This window comes from Galeopterus variegatus, unplaced genomic scaffold (genome assembly GCF_000696425.1).
Source record: "Galeopterus variegatus unplaced genomic scaffold, G_variegatus-3.0.2 Scaffold3344, whole genome shotgun sequence".
NCBI lineage: Eukaryota > Metazoa > Chordata > Mammalia > Dermoptera > Cynocephalidae > Galeopterus > Galeopterus variegatus.
The window spans coordinates 90,534-106,592 of NW_007729455.1; the positions used below are offsets into that span (position 1 = coordinate 90,534).

General features: G+C 33.9%; 1 protein-coding gene across 2 annotated transcripts in view; it reads right to left on the reverse strand.

Moving 5' to 3' along the window:
- The window catches only part of CNOT4 (CCR4-NOT transcription complex, subunit 4), a 133,124-nt gene that overhangs the window by 27,520 nt on the left and 89,545 nt on the right, over positions 1-16,059 (reverse strand). For both annotated transcript variants that reach the window (XM_008584717.1, XM_008584716.1), the window contains 3 exons: positions 8,692-8,749; positions 6,178-6,427; positions 4,734-5,231 (listed from right to left, as the gene is read on the reverse strand). In XM_008584717.1, coding sequence (XP_008582939.1) covers positions 4,734-5,231; positions 6,178-6,427; positions 8,692-8,749 — 806 coding nt within the window. The remainder of the gene's footprint in view (positions 1-4,733; positions 5,232-6,177; positions 6,428-8,691; positions 8,750-16,059) is intronic.

The window sequence follows — 16,059 nt, forward strand, 5'->3', positions numbered from 1 at the left end:
CTAATTATAACTGATAACTATTTGACAAGTGACTTGTTTCACACGTGACTCAAAATTCAATCAAGTCACTATTAAAATAGTTAATAAACGAACAAAAAAATTTTTTAAATGCCTTCTAATAAGTAAAATCTGAATTAACAAAAACATGAATAAAAATCCATTCCTAAACAGTTTCAAGTATTTTTCAAAGTATGTCTTGAAACAATAATGCTTACAGACTTAGACGACTTATTATATGTTTTCCAAATAATTTTTAGCACTATGGAATAAAACATTTGGGCAGACAGTTCTCTGAAAAACAAATCTGCAAAATTACATTTGGAAAGAGAGCCTAACTGACAAAGTGCAGAAAAAGAGTCTTTGAATCCACAGAACAGATTATTTCATAGTTTTTCAATAAACTGGCAAAGATCCTTATAAACCCCAAATACATAGCAAGGAGGCTGTATAACACAAATTTTAGACTAGAGTTCTTAGTAAGAACATGGTACTAATGAGGACTAAGCAAAAGACTGATTTTCATCAAGTCAATAAACTTCATTCTATTTTGTAACTATATGCCATATCCCTGAGCTGGGCCAATTTATCTCATGAATAGATACTATTGATAAAAAGGGACTCATAAGTATGTGAGAGCAAAAATCAATTACTATGGGAAGAAAGCCAAGTTAAAGCACATGCCAGTGATCTTCATTTATGAAGGAGAGCATCAGTGTGGTAGTGCAAAAACATTTCCATTATTGAATTTGATATCTGAGTTCTCATCTAATTCCACTACTAATTGAATGTTTGACCTTTAACAAATTATTTATGCTTTCTGGAACACAACTCTGCCATTCCTAAAATGAAGGAATTGAACAAGGTAAGTCACTTTTTAGAACAAAGACGCATAGTTCCAATAATAAAAAAGGTGTGGGCCGGCCCGGTGGCGCACTGCTACAGTGCGCCGCTTGGCAAGTGCGGCAGCGCTCCCGCCGAGGGTTCAGATCCCACATACAGACCGGTTCCCGCTCACTGGCTGAGCGAGGTGCGGGGGCAACACCGAGGGTTGCGATCCCGTTGCCGGTCCCGGTCCGGTACGGGCGCGACACTGAGGGTTGCGATCCGTTGCCGGTCACGAAAAAAAAAAGACAAAAAGGAAAAAAATAAAATAAAATAAAATAAAAAGGTGTGAATGAACTTAACTGCCCACTAATCAAAGTTTTTGAATATTTATTTCAAAAATCTTTCTAAACTTAGCAAACCAGATGTGCAGCCCAGAAAATGCTGCTAAAAAGATTTCACCTAATTAAGGAAATAACTAATTTTAAACACAAAAATGTTTTCAATTAGACAAAGGAAATAGAAGTAGCATTTCTATCAAACCTCTGGCAACTGTTCTTCCCATGACAGGTTTCAGATATAGCAATCTTTAATAATTAACTGAAACAAACCAAAATTAAAATTTAAGTAAAAATATATAATAAATAGACATGGTATCTGCATGATATGCAGTTGATTGCCACCTCTGATTTGCTCCTACAGGTCAAGAACCCTATTTTGCTCTACATATCTAAAGAATAAATATACATGCCTTTCCCAGTGTAGAATTAGTTTAAAATATTGTCTAAGTGTATCTTAAAGCAGTAGGGCCCACTTAAACAGTATGTACTCTCCATTACTGAAGCAGTTAATGAACAACTACCCTGTGGAATGTACTGTGATAATCACTGGAGGATACAAAGTTGAACCCTTTTCAGTAGTTCAACTGGAGCACAACTGTGTTATAATTGGGTGTGCGGGAGCAGATATTACCTAGGTACTAAATTGCTTCAAATTAGACACAGTTAAGATGCATATAGTTTTCTGGATTTTTACTTTCAGTCATTTCTATAATTAATAAAAATCCTAAATCATCTGGCTGCAATTATAAAACTATTCTGCTTTGAGGTTTAGCACATTCATTCAGTTTCTGAGGTATCTGCCAAATATAAGCCATGAAAGGATTCTGGTGTGACTCCTAATAAGTTTCAAATATTTTAACACATTAAAACTAAAGTTTCTCTAGTCATTAAAGCCTTAAAATAATCTAATAATAAGGTTAACCACAAGTCACCATTTAAATACCAAGCAAGAATGCATAGCCAAAAATTGAAAATTTGAAATTACAACCTCTCCTTGCCCCCCAACAAATACAATGATTCAGAGCCTAAAGGTGGTGACTTAATTTTTAGTATCTCTGAAAAAATGTTTTTAATGCTCCAAAGTTGAGTAGATGGTAAAAGAGAGAGAGAGGAGGGGGGGGAAAAACACAAAGATAGACCACAGTTTTTTCATAAAGTATCTACTTTAGATGAAGATTTCAAATGACTAACATGAGGACAACTACACTCACAAATCACTGATTTCTCATTACCAGTGTGGCACTTCCAGAATATCTATCGGCTTGAAATATTTGGGTTAAAACTGCTCTTCAGTGCTATGGACAATATGATGACTATGAAATTGGAAGAACTGATAATTTATCAAGGATGGTCATGTAAAAAGTAAAATAAAAGTACAAAATGAAGACAGCTAAGAACCAGAGTCACACAAAGGCATCCTACTTCCTATCATATCAAGTCCACACTGCCTGGCCTCGCTGTCAGTTCCTCATACATTATATCTATACAATTTAAGATGTACCTCCTGCTACAGAAGGGTTCTATTGCTTCTCAATGTAATGACATACTATTCCTGCCTCTATGCCTTTATTCAGGAGGTTTCCATCAACATAAAAGCCTTTCTCTTTCCCTGCTGCTAACCCAAATGCAAGATATGGTAGTACAGATCAACTACTTCTTCAATGAAGCTTCTCCAACAATTACACGCTACATTGATGTCTCTCAGATTCCAGTACCACACGTATAGTTACCACTTTCATACATGACATAATTTTACCTCTTCAACTAAAGTGTCTGGATTTCCATATTTTACACTTCTTTTGTATTCCCCACATGGCCTAGTTCATTGTTGGACAAATAGGAACCCAAATACTCACTGTAATTGGTTTAATACTTCACTTTTATTTTTATTTTATTTTATTTTTTGTCCTTTTTGAGACCAGCCACACCGCGCTCAGCCAGTGAGCGCTGTGAGCACACCGGTTATCCCTATATAGGATCCGAACCCGCGGCAGGAGCGCTCCTGCACTCCCAGCGCCGCACTCTCCCAAGTGCGCCACGGGCTCGGCCCTAATACTTCACTTTTAGATGTTTACAATAATTAGGGGAACTTAACTTTAACTTTTAATGTTACAATCAGTTATAAGATACACTACCAATAATTAAAATGCCATATTTCTAAATGATTAAAACAAAGCAAACCAAAACAATATTCTAATATGCTATCTTGAATGGAAGGGGGGGGGAAGGAGTAACGTGAACTGAATACTTAGTGTTTCACAAGTGAACATCACATAGAAGGAGAGAAATGAAAAGTGCCACTCTGGATTACCTACTAACTACCATAATTAAGTGAACAAACATCACTGAGTCCCATTGATTTGCAAATTACTACATTAGGTGCTATCAAGCTTATGTAAATTAACTGTTAACTTCACTATGTCAACAGCTCCAAACTATATACTCTATTAACCTAGCTACCTATTTAAAATACAAAATGTTGTTGGTCCCAAGGAAAAGAGACAAAGAATTTTGATGGATCTCTGTAAATTCGTCTATCAACCTTGCTAAAAATAAGAGAACGAATGCCTTGCTGGTAATAGATAACACTGTGCCATGCTCTACCTTAAAGGCCATGACAAGGGATGAAAATAAATTGTCTGACTTATTTAACAGTGTGAGAAACTATCCTACTCTATTTGGCAGAATGGAGAAAGGAATAAACTCTCTTTTTTCGTCATCTCTAAAGCCCAGATTAAATGAGAACATTATTAACAAGAATGACTCCCTTAGATATAAAAGCTATTTCTTCTAAAAAATGTCATATAGGATCTTAAAACACAAAAGTTCTGAAACCTTCAAGGGTAGCAGTACAAAACCAGAAGTATTCTGGCACCAAACTTATATTGCCTTATATATACCTAATATTTTTCCCCAGAAATAAAAACATGACAGAAGAAAAGGGAAATTATCTCTCCTTGAACAATTTCTTTTTCACAGAAAATATATGTCCGTGAAATATGTTTGTGAAACATTAATAATCCAATTCTCAAATACTAAGTACTCTTTTAATAAATATAAAGCACAGTTTTGATGTGTGTGTGTGTGTGTGTGTGTGTGTGTATCAGTCAAATAAGTAATTACTAAAAGCAGTTGGAAAGTGGCTTTATCCCTCATGCTCTCATTAATTATCATTAAAAAAAATTTTTTTTAAACCACTTTACTTATAGAACATAAAATCAGAATTTTTACCATGGTGTTAGAACTTTATTGCACCATAATTTCAGAGCCCACTTTCTTCTTTTTTTTCCATTTGTATACCACATGAAAGTTTAGTAACTATCCTTTTAAGTAAAATGCTTCCAAACAATAACTAGGTATAATACTCCACCATCCTTATAAAGCTCAATATTACAAGGCATCCATCCAATTAAAAAATTTTTAGATCATATTAAAGACTTCAATTATTTTCATAGAAATTTCCAAGACTAATAATAAGTACTCTCTGTTATTCAATAGTCTCCTCCCTTACCACCCAATATCTGAAGGCTGAGTTATTCACGAATTCTCAAAGGCTTTAAATGAACCTACCTGCTATAGGGATCCCTCCCAGACCTGTGTTGTGCTGTGGCGGGAGATTCAAGTCCAAGAAATTACTGTTTGAGGTGGGGTTTGCTGTGTGGTTCAAGTGCACGATGCTATTGCGTGGAAAGGCCATCCAAGGATAGCGGGCTGCCTGCCCTGGAAAACTGAATGAATTATAAACCGCTCGGTGCTGCTGAAATTGAGGGAACCTCTGTGGCAAGACTGAAAAGGTACTATTGAGAGAGTTGGCATTTGTAGGTGCAGCAGGATGCAGGAATCCAGAGCCTGGACCTTTGGCGGTTGTAGTGTGTGAAGAGGAGTTCTGAAGAGATGTGGGTGAAAGGGAAGGTTGGTCTTGGACGGACAGTTCCTTCTCAATCAGGTCTGCTAAGGCTTTTCGAGTGACATCAAAGGGATCAAAACCCAAGTCATCTTCTGGTTGTTTAGAAGAGCCAAAGCCAAATGCTGCTTGCCAGTCTGTAGAAGATGATACTGGGATTGTTTCTGTAGGGAAGAAAAATAGTGATGAATATAAAATACATAGTCCACTTTCATACTTAATAAGTATCCACACTAGTAAAAGTTAAACAAGTACTATTACAAAATAAATCAAATATATGCAAAATCTGTAAGCCTTTTTAGCACATCAAGATCAAATAATTACAAAAGACCTCACATACTTCTAAGCAATGATTTCACTCTGAAGTTACTAACTTCAAAAATTGAATGATACAGACTGATTTTGCTAATCAAAGGGAAAAAAGTACTTGATACTCAAATTATACTCTGAACCACCCATAACCAAAACCAGCATGTCATATTCAACTGAACTAATAAATATAATCTGCCAGATTTTAACTAGTAAAGCTTATTTTTAAAAATGTACTAATCAAAAATAAAATACAAATAATTTTAATATGTGCTTTATATATTGCTAAAAAAATGTAATTTAATGAAAAAGTATCTATTTATATTAATCCTCACGGTTTTTAAAAAATTGTCTGCTCCATAGGTGTTGCTGTCAATGTCACTTTTATGCCATCTTTCATATTAATAAGAGAACTTATAATGAGTAAAAATGAAAATGGCTTAAATATGCCAAAAGATAACTTTTGCTACTAAATAACTATCAGTTGGGAGAAGAAATATTAAATTTAACTATATAAACACAAATCTGATTAAAAATGTAAGTCCTCAACAATTCCCAGAGGAATAAGCTTTTTACTATTGGGAAAATGATATAAAACTTGATTTCTGGAGAAATCTATCTTTTAACACATTAATTTCTAGGTCACAAAACAATTTATCTGTTGAATTCCTTGTTTACATTTTTATAAAAAGGGAGTGGAGAGAAAAAGAATAAAAATATACCCTCCAATGAGTTTCCTGTTAGTCTGTCAACAACATGTTAAGAGTATTGTTACTAACACTTGGTACTATTTTTACATACCTGATGTGAAGAGGCTCTGTGGTTCTGGTGCTGTAGGCCAATCACTGGATGTCTGTGGGGAGTTGGGGAAAGAAGGAAGCCCACTTGGGATAGGGTTGGGATGGCGAAAATTGTCTGAGAATAACGACTGTGACTCTGTTACTGCGCCTTCAAAAGGAGACCGTGCGCTGTGATTGGATGAACTGATGGGGATGACTGGATTGGATTTTGATAAACCAGGTGGTGGTGAAGGTGTATCACTGTTAGATATCTGAATAAAAAAAGAAAATGTAATAATCATTACAAATTTATACATTTTAATAAGCCACAATCAAAAAGGTGTGCAACTAAATGTATTAGAATAGCGGTCTTAAAACCAGGGTACTTGAAGACTTTTCAGTGAAAGCGTAGAGTTTCAGAAAATCAGTTAAATCATTAACATACATATGTACTTTTTAAAAAAACTAATCTGCCTGAAAAGACTAAACTAGTCTCTTCTCCTTGTACAGTCTTACCGTCACTTTACAAAGGAAAAGACTATTTCTCACTCTCTGGAATTTCACTATAATATTTTGCTAAAGAGAGAAAACTTTTCAGGGGCTTAACACAAATTATTAGAAATATGCAGATTGGTGAAAAAAGAGTGACTGACTCTAATGACTACATCCTTTTGCAAACTAAATGATTCCCAATATTTTAGTTTTCAACAAAACTGAAGGAAGGTCTAATCAAGTTGCTCCCAAATACATCATTAAAAAATAATTTTTATAAGTCTTTATATGATTCTTAGGTATTTGATTCAGAAAGAATTCAAAGATTCGAGTGCAACTGATATAATACTCCATTCATCTACTTATTTATAGAAATAAGATGTCTCGGCACTTACATCCTAGAAAAATGAAAAATATAACTAGGGTTGCTCCTAAAACTTATCTCATTTTACCCATAAGTAATATTCATCTAGAGACACATGAAAACTAATTTTAAAATGGTCCTATCCATCTCATTGAGATGAATTTCCAATATAATTTTAGTATTATAGTTTAGTGATTAACTTTTATCAAAATCTATATTATATGTTATTTTGATTAACTCAATACTACTAATAAAAATTCAGAAGAAAAAATTAGCATTTAAAACCTCGGGACAGCAAAAACATTTTTATTTCAAATCAAAAATACATATGCCTATTTTTTTACAATTAGATAGGAAGAAAAAGCTCTGGTGTTTTATTGCACAGCAGACTATGGTTAACAGTAAAGTATTGTATATTACAAAAAAGATAGAAGAGAGGTTTTTGAATGTACTCCTCACAAATGATAAATGCATGAGGTGATGGATACACTAACTACTCTTGATCATTACACAACATAAATACAAGGGTACTTCAGAAAGTTCGTGGAAAAATGGAATTAAAAGGTAATATGGTTCTTTCTGTGAACTTTTTGAAGACCCTTCATATGTATCAAAATATCAAAGTGTACCCCATAAATATGTACAATATGTCAATTTAAAATATAAAAAAATGCATATGCCTGTTTTTGAGAGAAGTATGTACCTTTCAAGCATTAACTATATTGCATCAAAATAAAACTCTGTAATGGCAATGAAAATAGACAAATGAGTTCAAGGAGAAAAAGGAATAATGTAAAATTTCTCGGTGGAAAGGAAAAGCACTTTTATTTTAAAATACCAATATTTATAGTATGCTAGAAGTTATATCCTTTGCAAATGCTTTTAACTTATTAAAAAAATTGTAATGTCAACCTAAAACATACAAAGGGATATACAGATTTTTCAAATTTTTTTATGAAATTTGTGAGCAAAAAATTTGGAAAAGCACTATATTTCAGATATCCAAGTTTTTCACATATACTGTGGAGAACTGGCCATTCTTTAAGGAATAGATTAGAACTACACTTATCAATATATAAGAAGACACTTAAGCAGTGAAGAACAGCAGAAAAAAAGTTCCCTGAGCAACAGACACAAAGTATGTTCTAATAGTCAATACCTCACTCAGTTTCATAGTGGATGAAACTTAGAACAGCTTATCTGGTCTACCATTTCAAAGCTGATAGTCATTTGGGGGAAGTAAGGGGAAAACTTAGAGGCAAGTACAGTGAGTGAAATAAAAAATTAAAGTTAACAGCAAGTGACAAGGAGAGCATGTGGTGGGGAAACAACTCTTAAATGCAAGAACTTGGAAGGCATGTTAGCCTGGGACCATTTGGTATAGAGTCAAAAAGATGAATAACATTAACAGATGCTAAGGATACTGATGTATTTCCATACAGTAAAATAATATGTGGTCATAATGATAACTCTGAGTCAGCAAGAAAGGGTTAAATTATGTCGTATTCTGTGGAAGAAAAGGCAGCTAATTAAAATACATTTAACAAAGATGTCCATCAAAAGCGTTTTTTAATTGTGTCTGTATTTAAAATATTTTTCACTATTTAGAAAATTCACTTGCATATAATACCTTGTTTCTGGGGTATGTAGAAATAATGTGATACTGTATTCAAATCTTACCTGCTGGGAATTATCACCATTCCCTATACTGATAGAATCTGAAGGTTTGTCAATGGGGCTGTAAAAAGAAAACATATCGAGTAAAATCAGAGTAGTCATTCTTTCATAATAAAAACAAATTCCCCAAAAGTCAGAAAAATAAATATTTTACCCTCTTAACAAGTGCTTATTGAGGCACTGTGATGATGTAAGACATTAGGTTAGATGTTGAAAACATAAAGTATAAGGTAAAATCCCTATCCTTGATCCCTACCCCTTGAACTTACATTCTAATTTGAATAGCTTACGAAGAAAAAAAAAAAAAAAGCTCTGCTTAAAACAGATACTACTCCAATTAATAGGTCAAAAGTCTAATCCACCATTTAGTTTATGTATGAGACAAATACATTCCCCATTACAATTTTTGAAATAATACTGTCCCATTTTTCTAGGTGTTTGACAGAAAGGCATAAAAGTTATTAAAATGTTCTCTAAAGGTTCTTAAGAGCAGTAAATTTCTTTTAGTACTTCTATCTACTAATCACAATCCTAAAGAAGGTATATGTGTGTAAACACACACATGCACACAACTGAGACAAATGAAACACACTTTCATGCGAACTACTGACTCAAACAAAAACATTAACATTTTATTTCCATATAGAGAAAATGCAGTATCACAGTAAAGACAGAATTGCAAACTTCAAGTCCATTTTAACTCGTCTGACTTAAAGACAAAATTAAATAAATCTCTATGAGTGACATAATTTCTATAACTAACTTTATTTAACTCAGCACAGGAACAAAAGATAAGTAATTACCCAAATGTGTTGCTCTGATACAATATTATAACAAAAAAATTAAAATTCCAAATTTCTCAACAAAATTATCTTATTCCCTGGAAATATATACAAAGTCACCTTACAAAACTAACATATTGGTACCACATTTAATTGCTCTAAAAAAATTTAACAAGGACTAATATCCAATCTGAATCCCAGGGTTATCTTCTGAAGAGATACTGCAAGAAGCTATTGATTCTAGCAAACAGATTTGAAATTTAATTGAAAAGCATCCTTACTTACTATTATTCATTAAATACTAATAAATTAATAAGTATTATGTAATGTGGGTAATGCAAATAATTTTAAGATAAAGCTCTGAGTCCACTAAGTTTAGAGATATTTGGGAAAACAAGACAGGTGCACACCAAACAAATATCAGCCTGTGCCAGCTATCAAATCAATTCTTTAAACAAAAGAATTCCACTAATTTTTAGAAGGATGCAAAGCTACCACAGTGGGGCAGTTAGGTAAAGGCTCTCAGGAGAGTCCAAATTTAAGGATGTCCTTAGAAAGATTTAAACACTAGGAGAAGAAAGGAAAAAAGGGGAAAGGACCACATTAAAGGCAGGAATAGCATTTAAGGGTGAAAAGGTCATAGATAGGGTGAGAGATTTAAGTAATTAGTTTAGCTAACAAATAGAATGGTTTGAATAACAACAGGAGGTAAGGGTAGAAAGGCAGAGGCCAGACTCCAGAGGCCAACAGAAATTTCTGAGCACAGAAATGACCTAAATGAGCAGTGTTTTAGAAAGACTGATTTGGTGGTGACATTAAGAGCAGACTGGAACATAATAGAGATAATCCATGATGAATTTACACTATTCTCATAATATGGGAATAAGGGCTTCAAGCTGAGAGAAAGCAGTAGTAAAGGATGAAAGCAAGATATTACAAAAGAAGAATTTATTGTCTGGATCTTGGTTCATCTTCCCAGCTACCACCATTAAAGAGCATTAAATAATAATTTCTAATTCAAGTGAGGTCAGACTTGCTAATGCCCAGGGCAACATATGAAAATATTACTGCATAAAGAAAAAATTTAAGGATGTTTCTGGATTACAAATAATCAGAATAATCTTATCTAGCATCCCAATTGCAATTTCATAAGCACTGATTCATGACCCTTTATGCTTTACCCAGGAAAGTTTTATCAAAGATACTTAAAAATTTCTAGATCAGTATCATCAATCCAAAAACAGCTGCTGAAAAATCAGGATTATAGCAAAATAGTAGTTATGCTCTACTCAGTTTTGGTATATTCTTCTCAATTTATTTTGATAATAATTAACAAATTCAAGGAATAATAAATGAAAAGCTTTAAGAATAAAGATACAACTAGAAATTATTTTCTATTCAGGCTGTAAAAAGTCAATTATATTTATACCTGACATTATAAGTGCAATTATGAGTGGAAAAGCAGAAAATAAAGATGAGGATCCCTGCAAATACATTTATAACCCCACTAGAAAGAAAAAGTATATTTACAAATTCCAATAAATGTGAACTCCTTAAATCTCTAATGGCTGGACAGAAAAGAGACTGTGTGAAACTACTACTAACAGGTCAGAGTTCTCACAATTCCACTGGTATCAGATGCACAACTTCCTTCCTCACTAAGCTCTCTGTCTGCATAAACTGTGATCATATTAACAAATACGTTTTACATACAATACCCACCCACCCCATGTCAAGGGGTAACTGCTAAAAAAAAAAAAAAAAAAAAAAAAAAAAAAAGGAAAAGAAACTTCAGTAAATCAGTAAATTCCACATTTACTAATGCAGAAAGAAACCTACTCCATGAAATGGACTATTCTCTGGTAAAGAACTGCAAGTTCCCAATAATACCAGATGTAAAAAATTTGGGTTCTAAGATAAATTGCACATGGCTTTTTAATTTAAAAACAAATAAACAAAAACCTACAGGCTTTCTTAAATCAACCTCTTTTTGCCACACTCCACAAAAACTTGCATTCTAAAGCAAAGTTTTATAGCTCATTGCATTTTCAATGGGAAAGATTTTTATTTAACAACCACTTGTGCAGCACAAAGCAATGTGGCAGAAGTTGTCTAGTAAGAGAAGACTAGGAAGGTGCTTGAAAAGTTAAAGGTACCAAGTTGGTTCTCAAGGATAGAAGCAAAGAAATGCAGGCAATGTAAACTGAACTAGGGCTGGCCAGTCAGAGTGCAGTGCAGATAACACTGAGGCCCAGGGTTCAATCCCTGTCCTGGCCAGCCACCACCAAAAACAAAAAAGATAAATTGAACTAAACCAAAGAATGACAGAGGCAAAAACATGCTGACAACCATCTTTGAAAAGGCTAGGAGTTGGAAGACCACCTATAACTGTAGTTCACTCAAAGCCTAACAGTAGTCATAATGCAGAGAGAAAGAGAAAGAGAAATCAAGACAATGAAGTCCATAAATACCACACAGTTGACTGAAAAGCACTGGATTCAAGTGAGACTTATAAGTACTAATAGGTAGTTAGGTCTAATAAAGCAATGAAGATATTTCCAGAAGGCAATGCTGTATGTGTAAAATCCCTGTAGATAAAAATTTGTGAACAAAGAAAATAAAAATTTAAATTTAATAAAAGAGAAATATTGGGCCGGCCCGGTGGCGCACTGCTATAGTGCGCCGCTTGGGAAGCGAGGTGGCGCTCCTGCCGAGGGTTCGGATCCCACATACAGACCGGCCGCTCACTGGCTGAGCGAGGTGCGGGAGCAACACCGAGGGTTGCAATCCCGTGGCCGGTCCTGGTCCGGTATGGGCGCGACACTGAGGGTTGCGATCCATTGCCGGTCACGAAAAAAGACAAAAAGGAAAAAAAAAAAAAAAAAAGAAATATTGAGGAACAGTAAAAACAATAAATAAATAAAAAATCATAAACATATATTGTCATACAAACTCTTAATTTTTTTTTAAAGTTCTAGTCCTAAAGAATTCTGAAGTCCTATGGTGAGATTACAAATTTCTTCAAAGTAAATCTTTTTTAATTAACCCAAAAGTTGAAATCAAGTGCTACAAAAAAAAAAAAGCATTTCAAAAATTAAATACATAAGCATATACAAGTATATTTATTTAAAGTATAAAGTATATATACAGACTATCCCTGTAGATTGATTCAATTAGTCTAAATTGAAACACCTGGTATCTGGTCACCGCACTAGAGAAAGTGAAAAGGCATCAAGTCTCCTAACAGTATCTCAAATTATTAGATTTCACAGCTAAAAGGAACCATTAAAATCAAATTTAAATACTTTGTTTTACAGATAAAGAAACCAAACTTCAAAACTATCTGCAAACAGGTAGGCAGTGACACAGCCGGACCTTGGTTTGGATCTTCCTGAAAGGCAATGCTTGAACTTTACTTCCTTCGTGGAGAGGACAAACATATTAATGAAAATAGTCTCATGGCTGCTTTATAAAATTTGCAACATAAAACAGTTATATAGTAGAAGGACCAAAGAAAAAATCATTTTCGGGGACTCGGGGTGGGATAGAAAAAAATGTTGAGAAGGTCTAGTTCCCTTTTTTATCAAATTCAAAAGATAAAAAGAAGTCACAGAATGTAACACTTTCAACATAAAGTAAAATTTACATAAAGACAGAAATCAATATAATGGACATTTTCAAATCTCACTGTTAACTATATTCACAAATACATTTTCACTTTGCTCCTAAATTAAATAATCTCATATTCATTTAGGAGAATTCATTTTAATTTTTCATGCTCACCAGTCTTAAATAAGTCTGAAATATACTTAAACATTTGCTACCACAAAGTATATATTTAAGTTATCAACAAGCAAAACTTGCCTTTACAGACTATTAGAGTACTTCAAGAAGTTCATGGAAAGGTTCATATTATTTTTCATTCTATTTTCCCATGAACTTTTTGAAGTACCGTCATATATTTTGATACAGACTTCAAATACACACATTTAAAGTATTATTACTTTGCTACTAAAATATGGTCATGTCTTAAGTGGCACAATTAGATATGAACAGGGCAAGAAACAAATGGCTCAATAAATCTGGAGTGACTGTAGTTGGGCAAATATGATTTTGGGGGTGGGGACAGCTGGCCAGTGTGGGGATCTAAACCCTTGATGTTGGTGTTATAATACTGTGTTCTAACCAACTGAGCTAACTGGCTAGCCTTATTTTAACTGAAATTTTCTCATAACCCAAGACCTCCTTTACTTAACATGAATGAAATAGATGATTTGATAACTACTAGTAAGTACAACAAATTAACCATCCTTAATATTAAAGTTGAAGGATCGACAGCAAATAAACTCTCCATTAATTCATTTTAATTTTGTATTTCAGTAATAAATTTAATCTTTATAAAATACTATATATTTAAGTTGAATTTAAACATATAACTACTTGTTTGATGTGCCTTTTCTTCTATTCTAGGAAATAAGGGCACAAACAACTCTACCTCTAACCACCCCTCTCCCCACATTCATTCCACCAAAACCCCTAGAACAAATACTTTATACTAGTGGCTCTAACTTTCCTGACTATATTCTATCTAGGTGGGGCAAGATATCCCAGCTCGCTTACTAGTTTTCCACTGTCTATACACATGTGCAATAACTCTGTATACATGCAAAAACAGCATGGGTAGAAAACTTCTTAGGAGATATAAGGAAAGATTCTGAGATATAAACTCAGAAAAATCTAGTAATTGACTAATTTTAATGTAAAGATCAAATTTTAGCAAAACTTAACTCACCCACTTAGTTTACTAGTAAACAGCCCTTAGTTTTAAGCAAAAATAAAAGTGGGGAACTGCAAATTGTTTTCTCGTAATAAAAGAGGGAACACCTTTCTGGAGATCCATTTTACAAACTGTAGTCCATCTCTCGTGGCATTTGCCCATACTTTGAGAATCACTGCTTTATAACACTCCTGAATACACCTCTAATCTATGTATTGGTATCAGCAAACCAGTGCCCTCTACACCAATAATTAATAACTATTTTTAGGTAACAGATCCCCTCTCAAGAAAAATGTGCACACATGCAAAATTTTATATAAAATTTCGGAGTTCACACATATCCTGAGGTCTACTCATGACTTAAGAAGTTCTGCTCGAGACTATTTTCTACAAGCCTATGGACCACACCTTTTCTAAGGGGGCAGGCGTGGGAGCTGGCCAGTTAGCTAAGTAGAGAGTAGCGTTATAAACACCAAGGTTAATGGTTTGGATTCCCATACTGGCCAGCAGCAAAAAAAAAAAAAAAAAAAAAAAAAAAAAAAAAAAAAAAGCTAAATCTAAGGGGTTTAGCAAATAATGCCAAGCAGGAGAACAGGATTCATGCAGTGACCACTTACTTACTTCCATTCTGCTGAATTAATAAGTTCTGTACCTTCAATCTATCAGAACTTATACTTGAGTTTCAATAAGGATATAGCCACATTTTTTAAAAAGATGTACATCTCCTCTCAATGTAATAAAAATTGATAAGTTCCTATAGAAGTTTTTATTTCACCATTTCTCTAGCTAATCCACTAGTATTCTCAATTTGTGGTTAAAGGAATATTTTGCTTAAAACATCATAAATTCCTTGGAATTTACAGTCTATCTACTGTAGTTATCCTGAGGTAATAAGCCTGAAACACCAGAGAATTTCAAGGTCAAACTACCTTATGCTTAGTTATGGCATAGTTTTTTTCAGCTGAGTTATTTTGATTAATGTTAAAGAGCTGTTCCTAAGAGTTTCTTTTAAGAATTTCACCTCTTCTAGACTAAGCTATGGCAGAGTGGGAGAATGAGCTAAAGCTTTAAAGTGACTGAGACTTCTGTCAGAATCTGGTCTATCATTTATTTGTATGGGATACTGGTAAATTATTTAAATTCTCTGAGACTTAGTTTTCTTAACTATAGTAAGATAATGTCTACCACACAGGACTACTGAGATTAAATGAACACAGAAGGCACCAAACTTTTTTCAACCCTCCTTCCGCCTAAGTCTAAAGCTAAACATCTCCATTTCCTCAATGGTTGCATGTTAGACTGAGCCATAATCTCAAGTCATAAACACTTAAGCTGAGTGACTTGCATACCCCATAATTCTTATAACTAGGTCTGCTCACTATCCTGGGCACAGCTGCCTACCTATTCCTTTCAGTCTTTAGTTGGTGCACAAGTACTGCCTCAATTTTAATGAAAGTATTTCAAAGCCCCAAACTAAAAAATAAAATATTCAGTCCTTAAGATTCACTACTGCATGGCTTCCTCACTCTCACCACTTGTACTCATCATTTCAAAGCAATAGATAAAAACAGTGCGCTAGCTGGTTAGCTCAGCTGGTTAGAGTGTGGTGTTATAACACCAAGGTAAAGGGTTCAGATCCCCATACCAGCTAGCCGCCAAAAAAACAATGATAAAAACAAACAAACAAAAACCAGCACCTCTAGATCTCAAAACTCAATCTCACTGATATACTCTCAAATTCATGAGAAGAGGAAGCAAACGACAAATACCTTTTTAGAATTTTTTGCTTGTTAAGTGAAATATGAACAAAAC